Source organism: Meles meles, chromosome 18 (genome assembly GCF_922984935.1).
Source record: "Meles meles chromosome 18, mMelMel3.1 paternal haplotype, whole genome shotgun sequence".
NCBI lineage: Eukaryota > Metazoa > Chordata > Mammalia > Carnivora > Mustelidae > Meles > Meles meles.
This window is the reverse complement of record NC_060083.1, coordinates 21,838,812-21,863,796: the sequence shown is the minus strand read 5'-3', so window position 1 is coordinate 21,863,796 and position 24,985 is coordinate 21,838,812. Positions and strand designations below refer to the sequence as shown.

General features: G+C 39.3%; 2 protein-coding genes across 3 annotated transcripts in view; both read right to left on the bottom strand.

Annotated features, from left to right (window-relative positions):
* Positions 1 to 4,595: 4,595 nt before the first annotated feature.
* NLK (nemo like kinase) overlaps positions 4,596 to 24,985 on the bottom strand; it is a 168,524-nt gene continuing 148,134 nt past the window's right edge. The window contains exons 8-11 of the mRNA XM_045985973.1: positions 17,067 to 17,153; positions 9,656 to 9,854; positions 8,644 to 8,737; positions 4,596 to 6,381 (exon numbers count right to left, since the gene is read on the bottom strand). Of these exons, the coding sequence (XP_045841929.1) occupies positions 6,327 to 6,381; positions 8,644 to 8,737; positions 9,656 to 9,854; positions 17,067 to 17,153 (435 nt within the window). The 3' untranslated portion in view covers positions 4,596 to 6,326. The remainder of the gene's footprint in view (positions 6,382 to 8,643; positions 8,738 to 9,655; positions 9,855 to 17,066; positions 17,154 to 24,985) is intronic.
* LOC123929861 (mitochondrial import inner membrane translocase subunit TIM14) lies at positions 14,829 to 15,304 on the bottom strand. 2 transcript variants are annotated; one of them, XM_045985975.1, is made up of 2 exons: positions 15,200 to 15,304; positions 14,829 to 15,147 (listed from the first exon to the last, which is right to left on the bottom strand). In XM_045985975.1, the coding sequence occupies exon 2, from the start codon at positions 15,125 to 15,127 to the stop codon at positions 14,852 to 14,854; it is 276 nt and encodes a 91-aa protein (XP_045841931.1). In that variant the 5' UTR covers positions 15,128 to 15,147; positions 15,200 to 15,304; the 3' UTR covers positions 14,829 to 14,851. The 2 variants fall into 2 exon arrangements, with proteins under 2 accessions (XP_045841931.1, XP_045841930.1); XM_045985974.1 differs by having other exon boundaries at positions 14,829 to 15,304.

Here is a 24,985-nt window from a genome sequence, read left to right as displayed (position 1 = left end):
AACTAGACTACTATCTTACACCACACACAAAAATTAACTCAAAATGGATAAAAGACTTAAATATAAGACCTGAAGCCATAAAATTCTGAGACGAGAACACAGGTGGTAAACTCCTTGACATTGATTGGTCTTAGCAGCATCTCTGTGGATCAGACTCCAAAGGTCCAGGAAACTAAAGTAAAAATAAACTAAAAAGCTTCTGTGCAGCAACAGAAACCATCATCAAAACAAAAAGGCAACCTATGAATAGAAGATATTTGCAAAATTTTGGTGGTAAGGGGTTAACAGCTGAAATATACAAGGACTCATACAACTCAACAGAAAAACAACGCAATTAAAAAACCGGCAGAAGGGGCGCCTGGATGGCTCAGTGGGTTAAAGCCTCTGCCTTTGGCTCAGGTCATGATCCCAGGGTCCTGGGATTGAGCCCCGCATCAGGCTCTCTGCTCAGTGGGGAGCCTGCTTCCTCCTCTCTCTGCCTGCCTCTCTGCCTACTTGTGATTTCTCTCTGTCAAAAAATAAATAAATAAATAAAAATAAAAAACCGGCAGAAGACGTGAATGAACATTTCTCCAAAGAACAAATACAGGCAGGCGGCCAACAGGCACATGAGAAGACGTTCAACATCACTATTAGGGAAATGCAAATCAAAAGCACAATGAGGTATCACCTCACATCTATTAGAATGGCTATTAGAAAAAAAGAAAAAACAGAAATAAGTGTTAGTTAGAATGGGTGTGGAGAAAAGGAAACCCTTGTACATTATTGGTGGGATTGTGAATTGGTGCAACTACTATTGAAAACCCTATGGAGAGTCCTCAGAAAATTAAGAACTACCACATGACCCAGCTATTCCACTTCTGGGTATTTAGGTGACAAATCTGAAAACACTACTCTGAAAAGATATATACACTCCTATGTTCATTGCAACATTATTTACAATAGCCAAGACATAGAAACAACCGGGACACCTGGGTGGCTTGGTTGGTTAAGCGTCTGGCTTCCTTTGGCTCAGGCCAGGATTCCTAGGTCCTGGGACTGAGTCCCATGTTGGTCTCCTTGCTCAGTGGGGAGCCTGCTTCTCCCTCTGCCTGCTGTTCTCCCTACTTGTGCTCTCTCTCTCTGAAAAATAAACAAATAAAATCTTAAAAAAAAATATAGAAACACCTGTCAAGAGATGGTTAAGGAAGATGTAGTATATTTATATAATGGAATACTACTCAGCCATAAAAAAGAAAAACTTGCAATTTGTGACATGAATGGACCTTGAATGTATTACATTAAGCAAAATAAGTCAGATGCAGACAAATGCCTATAATTTCACTCACTGAGTTTAAAAACAACAATAGACAAAACAAAACCTCATAGATACAGAGAACAGACTAATGGTTAGAGAAGGAGTTTGGGGTGGGCCAAACAGGTGAAGTGGGGCAACTGTATACTGATGGACAGTGACTTCACTTTTGTTGGTGATCACTTTGTAGTATATACAGATGTTGAACTATAGAGTTGTACACCTGACACATATGAAAGTGTAGGACAAATGTCACCATTTATGGGTTTGATTCTCAAAATATTTTCATCTTGAGAGAGGAGAAACTGGATGTTAAGTTTGGCAAGTAATAGCAGTCTCTTCAATTCAGCCTTGATTTCCAAAATGGAAAACAAGATTCAACAGCATCTAACTCATCAGCTGGGCATGTTTTATATTTTTTTATGGCATGTAATTTAGAACATTAAGATAAATGAATTTTTTAAAGATTTTATTTATTTGACAGAGAGAGAGAGAGATCACAAGTAGGCAGAGAGGCAGGCAGAGAGAGAGGGAGAAGCAGGCTCCCCGCCAACCAGGGAGCCTGACTCAGGGCTTGATCCCAGGACCCTGAGATCATGACCTGAGGTCTAACCCATTGAGCCACCCAGGTGCCCCAAGATAAATGAATATTGAAGAATGGAATGAAGAATGTGCATGAATTCTGTTGTGAAGATGGGAGTGAGGGGACTCTGATTTCTGGCTTAAGTAACAGGGTGGATATGAAACCCTGGACCAGGACTGAGGGGAAGGGAGCAGATGAACAGTGTAACCTGAGCCATTTTCTTTCACCTCTCCTGCCAGAAAAGGAAAACCTGGCGCTGTGGTGCCAAGAGTACCACCCTGGCACAGATCCTAACCTAATGTGAAGAGGGGGCCTGGGCTAGCTCCCAACTCTGTCCCTCTTGCCCACAAACATACAATTCCTTTCTCTTCTACAATTTCTCATGATATGCTAAGGTTGGCCCTCGTCTAGGAAGGAGGGAAAAAAGAACCACTGTGGAAAAGTGAAAAGGATTTAGTAATAACGTTGCGTGGGAACCATTATTAATTTCAGTTTTTGACATGTCTGAGATGCCTATAAGGTAACCAAGTGGAGATTTCTGATAGGCACCTAACAAAAAAATCTGGACATATAGGTAAGAGATTTGGGTTCATTCTATTATGCTCATTGAGGGCAGATGAAGTCACAAGAGGAGAGTAGCCAACTGTCAAGAACCTGTGGCTTCAGAGCATTAAAAGAAGCCAGGATTCAGGAATGATCCCTAGTCTAGGGAACCTAACATTATGAGGATTAAGCAGAGGAAGAAGCCTGTACAGATTGTGGGCCCCAAGAAGGGAGAAAAACAGAGTGGTGTTATGGAAGCCAAGGAAAGACCATTTAAGGAAGGAGAGGTGGAGAGAAGACTCAAAGTGCTCATTTACTACCCATGCCCTTTTGATGCTCCTTAGAGCACAGCAGGAAACAGCTCCCCCCAATGTGGCCTTTACTTCAAAATTCATGCAAATGTCGTATTCTATTCTTGAATATATTTTTGTTTTAATATAATAGTATTTTAGGGGCGCCTGGGTGGCTCAGTGGTTAAAGCCGCTGCCTTCGGCTCAGGTCATGATCTCAGGGTCCTGGGATCGAGTCCCGCATTGGGCTCTCTGCTCAGCAGCAAGCCTGCTTCCCTCTCTCTCTGCCTGCCTCTCTGCCTACTTGTGATCTCTGTCTGTCAAATAAGTAAATAAAAAAAAAATCTTTAATATAATAGTATTTTAAATGATATACCATAGAAGAAAAACAGAATAAAAATTCCAAACCTTATGAACTATCATAAGAAATTACTTCCATCTTCTGGGTCTCATACCTAAATGGCAAACAAACTCTAGCTGATTAGAGCCCTAACTTATCTGTCCATACTGACTCACTGGCTGTAGAAATTCCCCATTTTTGCAATTATCAACAATTTTATTTATTTATTTAAAAAAATATTTTATGTATTTATTTGGCAGAGAGAGACACAGAGAGAGGGAACACAAGCAGGGGGAGCGGGAGAGAAGCAGGCTTCCTGCTAAGCATGGAGCCCGATGCGGGGCTCAATCCCAGGATCCTGGAATCATGACCTGAGCGGAAGGCAGACGCCCAACAACTGAGCCACGCAGGGGCCCCGCAATTATCAACAATTATAAATAAAAAAGTGGGGCACACATCCCTTGGTTAGCCTAGCAGGTTCCAGTGGGAATAGGTCAAACTATCTATCTGTGAAGAATTTGTTTCAAACTGTTATATGTGCAATTCATAATGTCCTCTTGTGATAAAAGCTAGTTTTCTTATTCAAGTACTATTGATATTAACAAGGTGTCCTTGTTAATTCTTACACTCAATGGGTATTCAAAAGTTTATTGGATGAACAAACTTATGTGTATTAATTTATATGAGTTAGAACAGTCAATTCCCTCCATGTCAGGAAAAAAAAATCCATTCATTTTGCTAAATCAAGGAAAGATAGGGGGAAATACATGCCATCTACAAACTCAAGAGTCATGTTGCCTTATCTGCCACAGGGAAGGTATTCTGAAGTTAGGGAGTCTGGTATCAGGTCAATTAAACCACCACCCAGCTGGGACTTCTTCCCCCCAACCCTTTAAAAAATATTTTATTTATTTATTTGACAGAGAGAACAAGAGAGCACAAGAGGGGGGAGCACCGGGGGGAAGGGAGACGCATGCTCTCTGCTAATCAGGGAGCCTGATGCAGGGCTCAATCTCAGGACCCCAGGATCATGACCTGAGCAGAAGGCAGAAGCTCAACTGATGGAGCCACCCAGGCGCTCCAGCTAGGACTTCTTCCTTTGCTAGAACTACTGTTGGGCTGCCACGGGCAGGAGGCAGAAAGGAAGAGAAGGTGAGGTCAAGCCCCCAGCCACCTGTTTCATCCAGTTTGTTTATTTAATGTTTTCGACTCCAGTGTATTGAAATTTGATCTCACATGAGAATAGGGCTCTTTGCTCAAAAAAGAAAAAAAAAAGGCTTGAAAACCAATGGATTAGACTCTAAGGTCTAGAAAGACTTTCAAATTATATATGACTCAAAATATCTTTAATATTGCATAGCTAAGTTTTTGATATATTTCTGGCAATGTAAAGTTTCTGGGAAGAATTTTAAAAACTGTAATTTCCTCAAAGATCAAAATAAAAATAGGAAAAATAAGAAATGTCTTAAAACTGGAAAATCAGGAATAAAAGCTATACTGAAGAGAAAACAAAAGAATTAAAAGAAAACGGATGACACATCTTTTTCAAATGTCACATTTAATGTTTTCACCACTGTACTTCAAATCTACATTGTACAAAGTGACCAGTAAGTGTGCCACGGTAATTGACCAACCTCTGAGATTGTACCTTTCACACCAGTGTCTTCTTGGGCTCTTTTGATACTAAACACGTTTCTCATTCAAGTGAATTGAAATGCTTCAGTTGGGTTGATTCTCAGGAGCCTCATAAAAAAAAAACAAAGATATTGCACCATCTTTGTTTAGTAATTCAATGTTTGTTTCTTTCACAGCAAATAATTACTTCATTGAAGTTAAAACTTCCAAACATAACTTATTAATAGTCTTCAAATTCAGCTCAGATCACTCAAGATGAAAATACTCTGCTAAATACAGATAACTTACAATAACTTTAACAGTTAATTGTCCATAACACACACCAAGGTTTTTTCCTAGACCAATTTTAAGACGATCCATTAGTATTCCTTGTACAGGTGAAAAACGATCTTCAATTTTCTTGTCTTTTTATTTTTAATATAAAAGTTGGAAGGGACATTCAAGTTTCAAGTCTCCACATTGAACTTAAAAAAAAAAAATAGTCATCATCAGCATGTGGAGGTAAACAAGCCAAGTTGTATAACTCCAGGAGGTAGAGGCCTTCAATTTGTATTCATATATACATATGCACAGAAGAATTCAGTGTTCCAACAGAAAAAAAAAAATTTGTCAAAAAGTAATAAGTTATTTACTACTGTGACATTTCAAGACTCCCACAGCTTTGCCTAAGGACACAAACACATTTGACATAATTCCCTATGCGCCTTTTTTTGTGGCTTTAAAATTTTTAAAAATTTGTTGTCTTTATTTATTTATTTTTTAACTGTCCAGTGCAGGAAAAGTCTCACAAAATTTCACAGACCTAAAATGTGCAAGCTAGTTCTCTCTCTATACAGCAATGTTGGGATTCTTTTGAAATTAGCCCAGAAATGAATTATTTACACACATGAAAGATGCATGCTTGGGGGGTTCTTTTATGTAAGAAAGAGCAGAAAAACTTCTAATAAAAATAGATTAAATATATATATATATATTTATACTGGGTAAGGAAAACAGAAGTTTAGTCTCTCCTAGTCACAAACTCATTCTCTCTACCCACAACATTGGATTTTAGACAGCACACATCACCGTCACGGCTCTAATGAGAAGCTAATTATAGGGCTTGATCATTAGGTGGCATGCCCCACCCCCCACCCCCCCAGGTGCAGCCACGATCAGCTCATGTGGCTCCATGATTGGTCACAGGCAAGGTTTCTAGATTCTTTTGTTTTAGAAAACCCCAAATTTTCAGGAATGGCTCAAATATCAAAATGTACGACTGTCCTCTGTGTGTGTGTGTGTGAACAATCTCACTTCATTTTAAAAAAAGAAAAACAAAACAAAACAAAAACACAAAACCCCCAAATCCCAAATTTGGTTCAATTCTCTTTTGTTCTGAGGTGAGCCATAACAGCTGCACTAAATTCATAAAACATGTGCAACTCTGGGTAAAATATTTTTCTTCTAAAAGCACAACCACTTTACAAGATTAAAAGTCTAGTAACATTTCTAAATATTATTCATATCATACAAGTAGTGGTTGTTAATTTAAAACTTCATTAGTAAAATTACAGTACAAGCATGATTAACCTCCAGAATTGCAAATCCCAGACTCCAGTGGAAAGCTACATTACATCTTCAGTAGTACATTATCTTCCACCGTCACTCCCACACCAGAGGAGATGGGGGCATCTCAGACGGCTGGGCGACAGTGGAACTGGAAAAAAATGGAGACACAGTGAAACCAGGTGTGACACCACAAAGGGCAAGAGGATGAGTCAATGCTGTGTGTTTTCCTCTCTCCCTTTAAAAAAATTATAAAGTCCATTTCTGGATTTTTATTTGTTTAACTTCTCTAAAGCTACATTTGTTCCAAATTGTTCATTCAAGAATCTGTATTGATAAGTGAGGCAACAGTGATGGGCTTAAAGATGACAAGTCATTTACTCGCGGTGGGAGGCCGAGCATAATCCTCTTTTGGAAAGGGATGATGCCTGCCATCTATCTCATAGGACAGTGATGAATACATGAGATAATGTAGGTAAAGTGCCTTCTACCGTGCCTACTTTGTAATATGAAGTAGGTGGTAGGTATTATAGTAATGTCTATAATCAACCAAGAAAATAACCTCAAGGGAAGCAGAATTATCCATTTAAAAGCAGCCTCTCAAAATACAGTGACTTTAAATGGGAACCTATGTGAATGAGCCTTACAGGCACTCTTTTATGAAGTATGAATTCAACAGTAATGGATAATCATTTAGCATTTGTTATCCACGGATCAGTTTTCCGTTATTTCATGTATCTGTCTAATTTTGCTAACTAGATTATAAATTTGAGGGTGTGTGTATAACCATTTTGCTTCCCAGGGGCCCAGGATAATGAATAACTTGTACCTGAAAGGTATTAAAACACATGACTGACTGGGTCACTAACTCTTAGGGGAAAATAATAAAGTAATTTTAAATCACAGAAAGGTAAAAATGCAACCTAATTCCTTCTTTCCACAGAAAAATACATGGAAGAAATGAAAGTCACTCTGATTAAAAAAATTCTAAACAAAAATTCTTGACCCTGATTTAATAACTTTAATCAACTTCAACACCATGTCAAGGCAGGAAGCAAGAAGAAGAGGGGAAGGGAAAGGCAGAAAGGCAAGTGGAGAAGAAAGGAGGAAGAATGCAGCCTCTCGGGGCGCCTGGGTGGCTCAGTGGGTTAAGCCACTGCCTACGGCTCAGGTCATGATCTCAGGGTCCTGGGATCGAGTCCCGCATCAGGCTCTCTGCTCGGCAGGGAGCCTGCTTTCCCCTCTCTCTCTGCCTGCCTCTCTGTCTACTTGTGATCCCTCTCTGTCAAATAAATAAATAAAATCTTAAAAAAAAAAAAAAAAAAAAAAAGAATGCGGCCTCTCAGATCTAAATCCACCCTTCTCTGTCCTGCTTTGTGATACTGGAGCCAGACCCTACTCACAGTTATCCTTTGCCACCCGGCTTATGCTGGAAGGACACTGCAAGGCCACAGCATCAGGAAGCAGCTTCCCTTCCTGGTTCTGGAGTGGTTTTTTGACGTGGAAGGCCCAGTTTTGTCCTACCCAAGTTTTCTGGCAAGTTTCTCTGCAACCCAGCAGGCCTCTCTGAAGGACCAGTTCTGCCCACACCTTTTGCTAAGTTTCTTCACCACCCTCAAGCTCTGTGTGTTCTTGTGGCAGTCATATCCTCTACAAAGAGGTCCAAATTTTATTAGCCTTGGGTGGAGGGTCCTTCTCTAAATTCTTAATATCTTCCTTAGTCTAGAGGGAGTACCTGCCTTCTGCATTTGCTACTTCGGGGCCCTCCAGAATCTTCTTATGCACCTTTTAGAAGTTAACCATCTTTTCCTAGTTAATGCTTCTCACTATTAAATTTTCCCTGTTCACATTACTGGTGTGCTTTCTTTCTTCTGGCTGTACCTTAATTGATGCAAGGAATAGGGAAAAAGACACTGAGAAGGAAAGGACAGGGTGGGAGACAAAGTGAATGAGACTTGTCAGGTTCTAAAGCAGCTATAAAGCTCTTTAAACAAAACTCTAGATAGAACACACCAGCACTCGACCTATAAAATCATCTTGCTTGCATTATTATTAAGGTGGTGGGGACGGTAGTGGGAACCAGGATGACCACGTCTATTTCGAGGGCAGTGGCCACCATGCCGCTGCTGCAGGAGGATCCCTATGCATGTGCACGAGCAGGGAGCAGAGCGGTCATCTGTGAACAAAACTGCCAAAGCAACCCCCCCACCACCCAATCAACCACCATGAAGGGGCATCAGTGTAGAAACCAATGCTCACATTTTTTACTTGCTTTTGACTAAAGCCAAAACTCGTAAAAGAAACCTTCTTTTTGCCTGTATTATCTAAATAAAAAGAGAAATATGCTGAATAATCAAATCACAATGACATCCTTTTAGTAACGAGAAAGTAAGAATTACATACATATAGTTACCTAATAAAGCTCTTAAAAGCAGCAGACTGCGGGTTGATGCAGAGAGGCACTCTGTTTCCTTTCTGCTGTTCCAAAATGAACTGGTGAATAATTTCTGTGGAGAAAACAAACATCATACAATCCATGCCAATCTGCATGCCTGTGAGCACTGGACTCTCAGCTAACTGGCCAGCATCTGTAAACAGCACTTCCTATTGGTTTTATGAGGTCAAGCACACAGATCATGTATAAGGCAGGATCCAGTGGAACTTTCCTGAAACCAAAATGACAGTGGCTGCTAAACACAGGCAACTTCCCCACCCCCCTGACCAAATGGCATTTATATGGATTCAAAACTCCATCCAAGGGAGCTATAAAATGGTCTACAAATTTGAGAGTGATTCCACGGAGCTGGCCTTATGAATCGATTTTCTACGTTGATGGTGATTATTGCTCTTTTGAAAATCACTTAAAAAAAACCCCACAGTTGTTTAGGTACATAGTTTTGGGCTGTTTACCTCGGGGACTACTATCTTCTAAAATGCCCTAAAATGTCTAATATCATTCAGAATTTTGGGTGTCATTAACCTCCATCTCCACCCCAACAGGAGATCGTGTCAGGGAATTTTATGAGTAGACTATTGGAAATTCTCCTCTCTTGTGATCGTTCAAGGAATGATTCCCTCAGTGGATGTTTATCCTTCCTAAAATTTGCATGTTATATAGACAAGTCCAACGTGTTTCATTCAATGGAATTACACTGAGTGAATACATATTATCTGCTTTGAGTCTCACACTCACTAAATAAGTCCGTCTGAAAAGCTCCTCTGCCTGACCCTTCACTGGATGCAATATTAAATCTGTTTCTATAACACACATAGCTTTCTTGGCATATATGCCCTGGATAAACAGCTATATGCAAGGTTGTAAAATAAACATATGGAGGAACTTTGGTTCCTCAGTTTTCCACAGCCACATAATGGAAAATGTTATTATTTATCCTGCCTGGCCGGAGGCCAAAAAAGATACTCACCTTTAACCTGTCGAACAGAACTGAGGTTCTTCTCAAAAGTGTCATCAAACTTGGGATTGGTGATGGGCTCAAAGTCACTGGTATAAACTCTTCCAGTAGAGGTGGAAAAGCAACATTTACACATACACGTGTGATAGCGTAGTCGGCCTTCATCTAGGTAGGGGTGGGCTAAGGCATCCTTAGCGGATATTCTTTTGGACTGAAATCAAATTTAGAGACCAGCACATCAACACTACAGATAAACATGACTGTCCACACAGGATCTTTCATTAAGACACAGTGACTGCTTCTCACAGCTTATCCCTAATTTATAGTGTGTCTTGTATAAAGAGGCATGTCTGAACACAGAGGCACGTTAATGCAGCAGCAGAGTGAGTATCTAACGTAGGACAACCAACCACCAGACACCACCAGAAAGCATTCAGAAGTGACTCTGCTAAGATCCCGAAGAGTTCCTACCTTGAAACAGATATATGCACGGTCAAAAATGACGAATACCATGACATTTAAATATGCAAAGCTTTGGAGGGGATAAGTTTACATTTTAAATAACAGTTATATTTTCTAAATGTGTTTCAGCATTTGGTAGAGATGTGATCACAGTGGCAATTTTACAAAGTTGCTTGAAACTTTTATTCTCTTAGAATACCAACTGAACTTAGGGCCAAAGCCTATGGGGAACTACTGGGGTCAGGCGGCAGATCGGGTCTGAATGCCATGTTTTGACAGCCAGCACCGTCTGACTGTCAGTGGCCTGTGGTTTTCTAGCACTTCAGATCAGAATACTTCATGTAGTAGGTTCATTTCTCCATTAAAAAAAAAAAAAAAAAAAGCAACCCTGCTCCTCTTTTTAGCTTAGTGGACATACATGTACATTTTAAAGAATTTAAGGATGGATTCAGTACAGAGTAGAACAAAAATGGACACTCTGCCCCACTTCACACACAACACAATTAAAAACAAAGGAAACCATTTGGTACTCAAACCAAAAATAAATGGATCATCCTGACTGGTTCTGGTCCCCCAAGTAACAAAATGTTAAATATTTCCCATAAACCTGGTTTCCCTAAAAACACTTCTATCTCTAATTTTTTGCGATGCTGATGTTAAAAGGCATGTCATGACTTTTCAGGATATGATAATCACAAAAGAAAGCTGCTGTTTATACCCCATGAACAGACGAATGTAAACTTGACAACCTTGGTTTTATTTCTTTCACTACCTGTCCTATGGTATATCTGGTGATCCAGCCCTTCTGAAGCTTGACTCGCTGGTACTCTTAGCAAGTAAGCTGCTTCTTTTTTTTTCTAAATGGATCCAGCTGTTCCTGGAGGTTTCACTGGGATAAAGGTCTATTGTCAGAACCAAAGGAAACAAGCTGGCTAGACAGTACATTGTACCTGGGACCAGGCCCCTTGGGAGTCCTCAGTGACCCTGGCCGGTCTCATGTGAGGGACTGAGCTCCTTGGCTTTTTGCATACTAGAGCTGGTTCTTGGACAAATCTATTTCTGTTTCTGGCTGAGCATGGCCAATTGTGAACACACAGGTGTTAGCAGTGGGTGAATCTGGGTTTTGAGTTTATCATCTGACTATTAAGTCATTTCCGTCAGGTGGCAGATGTCAGAAACTGGGTCCCTCTCAGCTGCCATCAGCAGCTGGAATCTGGTTTTCCTGTTAGTTTTTTTTTGTCTGTGGATTCTGATATTTCCTAAAATTCCAGAATGCAGGTTGGGACAACATCAAAATCCATGCTCTGTGTTTGTACGTTCTGTGTGCACCAACATGGGGTCCTCTAAAGTGTTTTACCTCAGAGAAGTCTTTGAACAAAAGTAAATCAAATCCTTAGCATGCAACCAATGATCAGCTTTCATTTTTCTAAATAATGTCTCTTTAGAACTTCTGCAAAGAAAGGAAACTGGCATTTTGTAAAGGGTATGAACACTGAAAAGAAAAACTGCTTTACTAACTTGAAAAAGAGATCACAAAATTACTCAGATTTTTCAATAATGTTCTTTGGAAGGACCTAGTGGTGCTTAATTATGTCCTTTCTCTCTCTCTCTCTCTCTCTCTCTATATATATATATATGTGTGTGTATATATATATATATTAAAATATTTATTTATCTGAGAGAAAGCAAATGTGCGTGCATGTACAAGTTGGGGGAAGGGCAGAGAGAGAGGGAGAAGCAGACTCCCTGCTTGAGCACAGAGCCTGACTTGGGGCTTGATCCCAGGGCCCTAAGATCATGACCTGAGTCAAAATCAAGATTCAGACACTCAACTGACTGAGCCACCAAGGTGTCCCATATTCATATATATTCTTAATTACATATTGTACACACGTTGCTTAACTGATCAACATTTATAATAGATGTGGACACTCGTTTCTACCCTAGATTTTGTTGATTCATCAGAATTGTGGCTCTTTTAGTTCTGAAGAGTTGATAAAAATTTCCATTTTACAAATAAAAAACATTTCTAAGCAAACACATTGATGTACTTTGTATACCTCGAGGGGAGTTAATATATCATGTTATGAGATCTCTTAAAAAACTAATGGGGCAGGGACGCCTGGGTGGCTCAGTGGGTTAGGCCGCTGCCTTCAGCTCAGGTCATGATCTCAGGATCCTGGGATCGAGTCCCGCATCGGGCTCTCCGCTCAGCGGAGAGCCTGCTTCCCTTCCTCTCTCTCTGCCTGCCTCTCTTGTGATTTCTCTCTGTCAAATAAATAAATAAAATCTTAAAAAAAAAAACAAAAAAACAAAAAAAAAACACTATTCTTCTTTATGTATTAAATGTGTTGGCTATTTAGAAATTTTTTCTTGCTAAAGTTGTAACTCATAGGGGTGCCTGGGTGACTCAGTCAGTTAAGTGTCTGACTCTTGATTTTGCCTCTGGTCATGATCTCAGCGTCCTGGAATTGAGCCCTGTCCTGTGTCAGGCTCTGCGCTCAGTGTGGAGTCCGCTTGTCCTTCTTCCTCTGCTCTGGCTCTTTCTGTCTCTGTGTTTCTCAAATAAATAAATAAATAAATAAAATCTTAAAAAAAAAAAAAAAAAGGTGTAACTCAAAGATTAAATGAAGCTTTAACTGTGAATTAAAATAATATTCTTGGTTTAGTAGGTTACAAAGTAAAAAGCAAAATTCTTCTCTTAAAAGTTTAATATCTGGTATATAATTGTATAAGATAAAGAGGTCATATGGTATTACTATACAAGGTGACTCTGGACAAATCAGTCTGAGTTAATAGTTAAAAATATTTTAAAATCTCTGTTTTCTTTCTGATTTTACTGCCATGTACATGTAATGCCATCACAATATTCTATAAGTTTTGGGTTTGTTTTCTTTTTTTTTTTTTTTTTAGATTTTATTTATTTATTTGATAGAGAGAAATCACAAGAGAGGCAGGCAGAGAGAGAGGAAGGGAAGCAGGCTCTCCGCTGAGCAGAGAGCCCGATGCGGGACTCGATCCCAGGACCCTGAGATCATGACCCGAGCCGAAGGCAGCGGCTTAACCCACTGAGCCACCCAGGCGCCCCTTGGGTTTGTTTTCTCACAAAAAGCCTAATCATTTTGAATTTAATTTTTTTCCCACTGATTTTGCTGGTCAGATAAACTAATATTTCTTTGTGTAAGATTACAGAATTGCAAAATTACGTATTCAACTACATTAGGTAAGTGATAACAGGTAGTGTGCTTTTAAAAAGAAATTAGTTTTTAGAATGCTACAATTCATAAGGACTTAATTTGTCAACTTAAATTTTAATCTGATTCTTAGTTAATATTAAGACCTTGGCAATAATTAATTTGAGTTAATAGACAGTCCTTGGGATACCTGGACAACATAATTTTAATACACAAAGACTCTTCATTAACATATCATAGAGGAGCCATCAAAAACAGTTAAAAAAGATGTGCAAGTATCTTTGGGTTAAAGTAATATGTATTTTGTAAAGAGCAGAAAAGAGTATGTGGTGATAGGAAGATGTGTATGCAAGATAACAGATATATTTGGCAAGAGAAGAAAAGTGAATAATTTTGTCTAACTTCCTAATAATTATTGCTGTGCTTTAAAAATACTGCTTGTAACTATTTATTGCATTTAGATAAAGTCTCTGGAGGTTTGTTTAATGCCTTCACTATTTGAGTTAATAGTTAATTACACCTTTATAAACTGATTATTACATTCCATCCTTTCCAACACTATTGATATTATTATAATAAAAGAACCAGAGCCCTTCACCTTATCCTTTAGTGGTTTCTGGTTTCTCCTTATATTTGCCTAAAGGCTTCTACTACAAGCTAAGGAATTAAACTTCCCTTGAGAAACATCACAAGAACCTCAGTAAAGGACTGTTACACCAGGTACTCCTGACTACTAAATTCAGGACATAAGCTTATGGGAACACCTGATATTATCACCACAGACAGCCATCACCTAGATTAAACCAAGTAACCGAGTCAGGATTTCAGAATGTGTCAGTCCAAGAGCAGACACATGCTTAAACCAAGATCAGTAAAGTAATTAAATAATTATCTCAGACTAACCGGACTAAATAAACTGATTTAATTATGGCTAATGTTCTATTTTTAACGGATTTTTTAAAAAGATTTTATTTATTTATTTGACAGACAAAGATCACAAGTAGACAGAGGCAGGCAGAGAGAGAGAGAGAGAGAGAGAGAGAGAGAGGAGGAAGCAGGCTCCTTGCTGAGCAGAGAGCCCGATGAGGGACTTGATCCCAGGACCCTGGGATCATGACTTGAGCTGAAAGCAGAGGCTTTAACCCACTGAGCCACCCAGACGCCCCTAACGGATATTTTTTAAAACCTCATTTCTTTCTTCTTAATGTATCTCTAGCCTTCAATTTAACAGGTTAAAATCAGAAACACTCTTTAAAAATGCCATCTATTTCTAATTGAACCCTCAGAATTGGAAAGAAAAGAATCCGTAATATCGGTCATAAACTAATAAAGCATCAGGCCAATTTAAAAATGATTCTGTAAATAAATAATAATATATTTTGGTTGGCCTTGTTCTATAAGACAATGATAAAAATGGGTAAATATTACATGGGTGCGTTAATGGAATTCTTTTTTTTTTTTTTTTTTTTTTAGCTTTGAGGCATTTTATTATAAAAAGCTAACACTTGTATACATAAACTAACAAGAACTTAAAATTCATCACACATTTACTTCATTTTTTAGCTTGACCTTCTAGTAAATCTTTAGCTTCATTGATTTTGGCTGCTATATAAGGAGATCCTCCCTTGTCTGGGTGATTTAAAAGCATAATTCGTCGATGAGCATCTCTTATTTTTCCCTTATTGGCAGTAGGACTTACACCTAGTATTAATGCTGCTTCTCGTTTTGTCATTTTGGGTTCAAACCCACCTCTATAATAGCCACCACTGAAGGCAGATTTTGGTAGACTCTGAAAAACTTGTTTTACTTGAGGCTCCATATGTTTCATGGCTTGCAAAACATAACGGCCTGCAAATCCTGCAGCAGCAATGGTCAGTCCAACTGCTACCACTGTACTTGCCATGGCTCTGGCTTGGCTCCCGGGCCTCCACCGAGAGTGCGGTTCATCCCAGCCCCAAGGCCGCAGCCACCAATTCCCACTGCTCCAACAGAGAGCAACGCGGCAACCCCCCTGGAATTCTTTTTTTTTTTTTTTTAAATAACCATGGAGTTATTTGCATAAGTCCAATAAGAACTGATCCTCTTTTTATTTTTTTACCAGATAAATTTTTTTTAAAAGATTTTATTTAGTTATTTGACAGAGAGAGATCACAAGTAGGCAGAGAGGCAGGTAGATAGAGGAGGAAGCAGGCTCCCTGCTGAGCAGAGAGCCCGATGTGGGGCTCAATCCCAGAATCCTGAGATCATGACCTGAACTGAAGGCAGAGGTTTAACCCACTGAGCCACCCAGGCACCCCTTACCAGATAAATCTTACCTCCTTCTTATAGATAAACCTAATGTATAACTATGAACACACCAAAACTTTCATTTAAATTAGGTGTGACAATCCCACTCTTAAGGAAAAAGGACATTTCATGTGTAGAACTGATGTCTAAAAGGCCTCCCAGGAAAACATGCCTGGTATCCACTCTGTGGCTTAGGAAATTCCAGCCTTAGGGCCGTAAAGATTATGAACTTCTGGCAGGACAGGATCATTAATAATCATGGGATCTCAGAGAAACAGGACAGCTAACAGCTCTAAGTACTACAAGTACAAGTTGGTACAGGTGAATCACATAGTTCTTGGTTCCCAATCTTAACAGAATAAAAAGAGTAACATATTTCTGACACATAAACATAAAATTTAACCTCAGGGCCTTTATTATAATTTATTTATTATATATTAATATACAAAATATATTTATTATATATTGTCTAGAGGCAGACAGAAATGACCTCTAAAGCTTGAAATTCATGTGGTTCTAGTTTTGTTAACCACAAAAGATATATAAAAAATATATACAAAGTCTTTAGGTATTAACATCTGTTGTATAAATAGTTTAACTACGTAGAAGGCTTGCCAAATAAAACAAAAAATCAAACTAATGACACTAACTCACTAGCTCACTGAGCATATGATGTGCTGGAAACTGTCCTCAATGGTAGAAGCTTGGCCACAGGGAGGGGGTGTGGAAACAAGAAGGGCCACTCTGTTTTGCTTCCCGTATCATGGGCACCTCACATGCTGAAGTAAACAAATGGAAACCAAAAAATAAATACCAAATGAAGAAAAAATTCACTCCATCCCCTGAAATGCAGCTGTTTTCTCATTATGAACATACCAATGTAAATTTCATAAATGGTACTTTTGTGGTTTTTCCCTCTTTAAATACCTGCTGTGTTTGTACAGGAATTCTTATACTCTCGGCGAGTAAGATGTTCTTTTCTAAATGTTTTCATTTTTGAGTCTTCTTTGGTAATAGTTACCAGAACAGAGATGAGTAATAAATACTCTTTGGATGAATAGGTAAATGAAGACCTGAACTTTGTCCCAGAAGAGTCAAGACTACAAATGGCATTTGATAAAGCTACCATCTCAACCACCAAATGAGTCAACAGTTCCTTATGCAATATAATGGGTAGATTATTTCCAAGAATGTTAAAATTCTTTTCTCCTGATTTACCTTGGCGTCAAACTCTTTTTTCAAATCCTGAGATAAATAAGGATGGTGCAGTTCCTTATCTCTTTTCACCTAGATGTTTATGTGTTAATAATCAAACTTCTGTGCAGTGAGTGAGCACAATGGTACACACAAAAACTGGGGATTGAAGTTTATCTTTGAAAAGTCATTATTTACATTGCTCATCTATTTAAAGCCAGGATGTTTTTCTTAGAACAGATGTATCTTTAATTCATTAAAACAATATAAAAATAAACACTACTTACTGGATCAAAGACCAACATCCTGCAAAGGAGATGAACAGCTTCATGTGTAGCCTGGCTAGACAGGGTGTAAAGTACAGGAAGAGATGGCTGTAAGAAATGAAGAATTAAAATATGTGAGTCTCTGTGTACGTAGATACAGAATATAGCCAATTTATTACAAGTATCCAGCTCAAAAGTTGTGTGCATATACGTATAACCTCAAAGGGAAGGGGTATTCCCCTCATTAACCAATCTTCAGAAGCAGCAACTGTCACTGACTTCCAGTAGAATATTTTATATTGCAGGATTACCTATTGTAAGTTAGCTCACAAAGGAGCCTACAAAAAATGAAAGCTAATCCTGTAAATATGGTGCTCCTGTTAGCCTTATACTGTAAATGCTCAGGCAAGAAGGGAAGACCAAACATGCCTGGGATTGGGAGGCAAAAATATTTAAAACCACAGGTACGGGGGCACCTGGGTGGCTCAGTGGGTTAAAGCCTCTGCTTTCAGCTCAGGTCATGATCCCAGGGTCCTGGGATCGAGCCCCACATCGGGCTCTCTGCTCAGCAGGGGGCCTGCTTCCTCCTCTCTCTGCCTACTTGTGAACTCTGTCTGTCAAATAAATAAATAAAATCTTTAAAAAACAAACAAACAAACAAAAAAACCACAGGTACGTGCAAAGTCAAGCATGGAAACTGCATGTGAACTGTCTTACATGTCGCCTATTTCCAACAAAGCCACATATTAAAACCCAGTAAGAATAGCAGCAAGGTGTCTCAGAATCATCGGGAGAGAATTATTCACCTCATAGAAGTTTTCTGCAGGATCAAGGACTAACAGAGATAAGATGAGATGAGGCTCTAATTCACTAACTGATTGGATAAATCAACCTGTGAGAATCCCAGTATTCTTAAGCACAGGAGATGGTTGGACTAAATGATCTCTGAAGTTCACTTTAGCTCAAAAATTATATGAAACTCGATAGGATTATGACAGAAAAAGTATTACGTGCACAGAACCCATTTATTGGCACTCAAATATTTGTTTGCTAATAGAGGAGTATTTCTTGTTAAAAATATGTAAGTCTATGGTAGTCCTGAAATTATCTATATTAGTCAAGGAGTGGCATGTGGAGAGTGTGGAGGTTTTGATTTACAACTTAATTTACATATTTCCCCAAACAATTTCTTTATTGTGTAAAATGAACTAATTTGATATTTTTTTAAAGATTCTGATTCTTGTTTTGACTGTAAATAGCTGGTCCTTTTCAATGGCTTATGCAGGTTAGCAGCCAAATTTCAGCCAATTCTTACTGACCAAAATATCTCATCATAAGCAAATCTCTCCTTTCCACTTTTTAAAAAAAAATAACTTTTAAAAAATAATTTTTAAGATTTTATTTTTTTAGTGATCTCTACACCCAACACGGGGCTCAAACCCACAAACCTGAAGTCAAGTGTCGCACGTTCCACCAACTGAGCTAGCCAGGAGCCCCTCCTTTCCACTTTCTAAGTGAATCTAGTGTTATAGATGTTATAACATCTATAACATCTATAGATGGTGTGTTATAGCTTAAGGTCAGGGTCAGGGTCAGGAACACTGGGATGAGTACTAGAACAGGTGGGTTCCAATTCTAACTTTGCCATCACTACAGTCAAGTAAGTTGCTAGAACCTCAGCTTTCTCTTCTATTAGATTGTACTGGCACAGACCAGCCTACTGACCCAAAGCATTGTTAATCATTTATCATCCACAAAATGCCAGGGCCTGGGTTAGATGTTGGAGTAACAAAGATGAATATCGGGTCTTGGATGGGCAAGGAAAACATATGAACAAACAATTCTAGAGGATGGAGAATAGAGGACAAATTAGATGGCAAAATTTTTTTTTTTTTTTTTTTAAGATTTATTTATTTGACAGATAGAGACCACAAGTAGGCAAGTAGGCAGAAAGGCAGGCAGAGAGAGAGAGAGGAGGAAGCAGGCTCCCAGCCAAGCAGAGAGCCCGACGCGGGGCTCGATCCCAGGACCCCGGGATCATGACCTGAGCCGAAGGCAGAGGCCCCAACCCGCCGAGCCACCCAGGCGCCCCTAGATGGCAAAATTTTTAAGACACGAGGACAACTGGATACATGAGGAGCTTGTGAAAATCAAATGAGTGGATGTTAAGGCAACCTGAAATTTTACACCCTCTTCCATCTTATCTTTCTTTATAGAATTACACCCTAACAAACACACTAAAAATAAGGCTAAGTTTCACCACAGCCTGGAACCATCATCTTATGTTTTCTCCTTTTCTGTGTTGCATGTTCAGAAGGGGCACAGAGAAAAAGAAGTCAGTTCAGTTATGTCAATACCTCTCCAGAAGGATAACCATAATAATTTAGTTCCTAGCACTGGCTCCATGGGAAAGATGCTGTACTAGAGACGCCAAATATCTAATTCCATTTTCTTCCCCTCTAATTCATCAGCCATTATGATTGAAAGCAGCTGGGCACAAGGTATCAGAACTAGATAAGAAGTTCATATTTCTAAGTCAAGCACAACAGAATCAATTTGAATGAAAAAACAGAATGCTTAGAAATATGCCCTAAATACTTAGTTTGGGAAAAAGTTTTTGTCAATTCCCCCAACATTCACAGACATTACTTTTTCCCTTTTAAGACATGCCAGGCCATTTTCTGTTCGTTTTGCAAGTTTATAAGCCACGTAGCAATGTAGGAGTGAGTGGGCGCCAGTGCTGAATCACGAGGATGGGAAGGGTTATAAAGAGTCCTCCATTAATGACTATGATTAACTGTCAGTGAAATGAAGCAAGGATGAGCTTCTGGACCTGGGTGAGGGGCCCTAAACGATATGTCACAGTCATCATAAGCCAAGGGCAGAGTGCTGATCACCACAATAGTCAAATGGCTAGGCTGGCTTGGCCGTTTGAGTCCTGTCCTGTAAGTTTTCAGCGGGTGGAAAAAAAGCTGTGATCATCAGTCAGCAACGTTAATTAAGTATGCACAATGTGCAGTGCACTATACGGTGAACACGCGGGATTATATAAGAGAAATCCCGACCTGAAAAATAATTAGTTTGAATTGAATGAACTCTCTAACATAATCTATTAAATGTAAGATTCGGTTCCTGTCAGGAGACAGAACCATTTTCACTTTAACGAAAATATTACATGCATTTCTGTCACAATTAGTTGGAGCAATCTGAGCAAAAAGGAAAATCTAAACCTTGTAAGAGGTGAACTGAAGGACTAAGGGCTGTTAATAGACTTTTCAATCCTACCAGTAAGTCAGTGCCTCAGAAATTATCTACTTTCTTTTCTTCTTTTAAATATTTTATTATTTTAGAGCAAGTGAGAAGAGGAGAGGGGGAGGGAGAGAATCTCACGCAGAATCTGTGCTGAGCGCAGAGCCCAATGCGGGGCTTAATCCCACGATCCTGAGATCATGACCTGAGCTGAAATCAGGAGCTGGTGGCTTCACTGACTGAGCCACCCAGGTGCCCCATGTATCTACTTTATTTTTTTGTTTTACTTTTAAAGATTTTTATTTATTTATTTGGCAGAGAGAGACACAGTGAGAGAGGAAACACAAGCGGGGGGAGTGGGAGAGGGAGCAGCAGGCTTCCTGCTGAGCAGGGAGCCTGATGCAGGGCTCAATCCCAGGACCCTAGGATCATGCCTGAGCGGAAGGCAGATGCCCAAAGACTGAGCCGCCCAGGCTCCCCTCCCAAGTATCTACTTTAAAAGATACTTGGGTCATGGCAACTAAGATTGTATTCATCCAAGATTCTGAGTTGTAGAAAAGAAACAATAAATAAAAAATACCAAATACCACTCCCTCTTCACTCATAAATCAAGTGGCTGAGCTTGATTTCAATCTCTCAATTCCAAGGATGGGCATCTGACCCAGGCCTGGCCAATCAAATGAAATATTCCCCTGAACACCTTTGACTGGCTCTGGGAAAGATACAGGTTCTGAAACAGAGGACAGCCAATGGACTGGCTAATCCAACACATACCCCCCCAGTCCTCTTCTCCTTTACCTACCTTTATTACAGAAGATAGGAAACACTCATTTTTTTTTAAAGCTTGTCTAACATCTGGGAGGTTACATATTACACAGTTCTAGACAATGATATAGAAGCAGAACCTTGCTAGGCAGGCTTCTGGGAAAATGTTCTTTCCTAATAAAAGGGACAGATAACCACTAGTGTTCCCTCTTTCCTCCACTTTCTTGCTTTGAATGTGAATACGATTTCAAGCTAGTCATTTTGTGGCCAGGAGGAGATAAGCTAGAGGGTATGAAATCAATATTCTACAGATGGCAGAGCAGAAAGAAAGAAAAAAACCCTGGGTCCTTGATGACGTAAATTGAGCTGCTATACCAACTCCAGACTGCAAACCTCTCAACTTCTTGATAGGAGAAAAAAATGAACCCCTATGTCTTTAAACCATAGCAAGCAAGATTTTCTATTGCTCATAACCAAACATATTCATGACTGAATAAGAGACCTTGCAAATATTTTTTCGAGATCTGTTTGGGAAAGCTCTTTTCTGAAGGATTGATATGCTGGTAGAACGTAGATCTGGACCACTGGTTCCATTTTTACAAACACACAGGGGAAAAGAAAGCTTGTCTGAAAATGAAGCCAACACACGGGAAAACAAAACAGAGAAGAATCAGATTCCTGGCTCCGAACATCACTTGACTACTTAAACCCAGCAAAGACTGAGTCAGCTGTAGATCAACAACTTCATATGAAAAGTGCTATGAGCCAGTAAGTTCCCTTTTTTGCTTAAGCCAGTTTTAACTGAGTTTCACCGAAAAGAGTCCTGACTGATAAACTGTATGGGAGTATGTGTGTGTGTGTGTGTGTGTGTGTATATATATGTATATATATATTTTTTTAAGATTTTAATTTATTTATTTGACAGAGATAGATCGCAAGTAGGTAGAGGGGCAGAGAGAGGGGGGGAAGCAGGCTCCCCGTCAGAGAGCCCAATGCGGGACTCAATCCCAGGACCCTGAGATCACGACCCGAGCCAAAGGGAGAGGGTTAACCCACTGAGCCACCAGGCACCCATGGGAATATGTATATTAATTAACCACACAAGAAAATTAATTTGAGAGAGTAATCTGTACTCTAAGAAAATAGCCAATTAGATTCTCCTTTTGTGTATGTATGGTTGTATTTTTTAAGAAGTCCCAACAAACAACAGGACGTATTTTTCTTTATATAAATATATATAAATAAATAAAATATGTCTGGGAAGATATTCTCATATTAATCTAGAGGTGACTGGGATAGTATGGGGGGTAGCTATGGAGACTAACTGTAAAATTTTTATTTTACATGTACTCACATTACTTGCGTATGTATAAATGAAATTAATAAAAAAAATCTGCTGTGAAGGTGTATGTGTCAGGCAGTGTATACTGGCTAAGAACGTAAGTTTTAGAAGTAGAAAAACCTACTTTTGAGATCTGGCTTATGACCTTAAGCTTATTATTTGACCTCAGTAATCCTTCATCTCCTGTTTGTAAAAAGGAACAAATGGGGGGCGCCTGGGTGGCTCAGTGGGTTAAGCCGCTGCCTTCGGCTCAGGTCATGATCTCGGGGTCCTGGGATCGAGTCCCGCATCGAGCTCTCTGCTCAGCAGGGAGCCTGCTTCCCACTCTCTCTCTCTCTCTCTGACTGCCTCTCTATCTACTTGTGATCTCTCTCTGTCAAATAAATAAATAAAATCTTAAAAAAAAAAAAAGGGAACAAATGGTTTATTATAGTGCTGTGAGGACTTAATGAACTAATATATAAGAAATGGTTGGGACAGTGACTCATATATAGCACACTTCTAAATATTATTAGAAATGATTATTAGTAGTAAAGAATGGCTATTTCCATTTAACTTTGAGTAGCTACTTAAGTGGGAAATACTTGAAAAAAGTTTAGTTTTTCTTTTTATAGTCCAAACTCAAAACTTGTATTGAAATTTTAGAAGTATTTCTCATGAGTTTAAATATAGTTTATCGGGGCGCCTGGGTGGCTCAGTGGGTTAAAGCCTCTGCCTTCAGCTCGGGTCATGATCCCAGGGTCCTGGGATCGAGCCCCGCATCCGGCTCTCTGCTCAGCAGGGAGCCTGCTTCCTCCTCTCTCTCTGCCTGCCTCTCTGCCTAGTTGTGATTTCTCTCTGTCAAATAAATAAAATAAAAAAAAAAAACATTAAATATAGTTTATCTAACTCCTATATCCAGTAATTTAGTATAAGTACAGCAAGGTATATCTTGCCCTGGGAAGACCTCCAATAGCCTAAGCAGCTTCATTAAGAATTCTGAGTCCTGGGTGCCTGGGTGGCTCAGCGGGTTAAAGCCTCTGCCTTCAGCTTCGGTCATGATCTCAGGGTCCTGGGATGGAGCTCCGCATCGGGCTCTCTGCTTAGCAGGGAGCCTGCTTCCCCGCCCCCTACCTCTGCCTACTTGTGATCTCTCTCTGGCAAATAAATAAATAAAATATTAAATAAAAAGAGAATTCTGAGTCCTTTCTAAAAGTTAGAGGCTTTTTCTCTGTGCATCCATTTTTATCTCATTTAATTAGTAAATGAGATAAATACAGTAAAAGTGTAAATACAGCTAATTCTGCCTTGTTCATATACTTATCTATAAATTTATCTATAGGTTTTTGTAAAGAACTTTCATCATGGTAACACATAAAAAGGACTGAACCTTATCTAATGCCTTTTCTGCATCAATTGAGATAATCATGATTTTTCTCATTTAAAATGTCAAAATACATTAATAGATTTTCTGTAGGTGAACTGTCTTTGGATCCCTGGAACAAACTCCATTTGATCGTAATGTCGTATATATTAAAAAAAAAAATCACAAGCTATAGCTATATCATGTTAGGGTGGTAACTTTAACTGGTAATATTAATATTTATTAAATGTTTAGAATGCCAGACACTATTTGATGCTCTCCTGGCATGCACTATCTCTTTATCATCATAACAATTTAATGAGGTAGGAACCATTTTTATTCCCATTTTATAGAAGAATGAACTGAGGCACACAGAGGTTAAATAATTTACCCAAGATCACAAAATGAGTTACCAGGGGAGGCAGGATTCACATTCAGTCTGTCTGAAAACTGTAGCATTCAACTCCCGGGACACCGTCAACATGCTGTGCACTGCGCTAAGCCTGACACTGCCACCGCAGCCTGCACTCTTCATCACTACAGACCAAAGAAATAAACGAGCATATATCTGGTGCGGGGCGCTGAGCGAAGAACTATGCTCTTTGCAGAACAGTCATCATGTACAGAACTACACAAGGTACAGTGTCCATACTGGATTTGGGACCAAATTCATCTTTTAAAGTTAAAAAAAAAAAAAAAATCCAAGTGGCTACATACCAATATTCTTGGGCATGGGTATGTATGTGTCTTCCGATCTCAGCTCTAAATAGGTATAACATGAATGGAGATACCTTCAAACAGCTGCTAACAGGCCAACAAGAGGCATAAAAGATATGCATCATGGGGTCAGGGAAGGAATAGAGAGTGGAAAGGGGAAAAGTAGAGTCTGAATGATGGTCTAAGTAAAGAGCTTCAAGGGTCTGCTAACCTTTCTTGAGAGCACTAGTGGTATACAGATCAACTAGCAAATGTAGATGAAAACCTGAAGTTCTATACTGGGGAAAAACTGGAACTAAGTAATATGCTAAGTTCATTTACATTTAATTACACATGGTAGGCATAACTTTCTCTATACCAGTCTACCTGGGTTACTGCTCAAAGACCATGGACAGCTGACTCAGGAGACCATTTCTAGCTCTGGTTAAAAGCATCTAAAGATAAGATTTAAAAGTTTTGGGGTACCTGTGTGGCTCAGTTGGTTAAGCATCTGGCCTTTGGCTCAGGTCATGATCCTGGGATCAA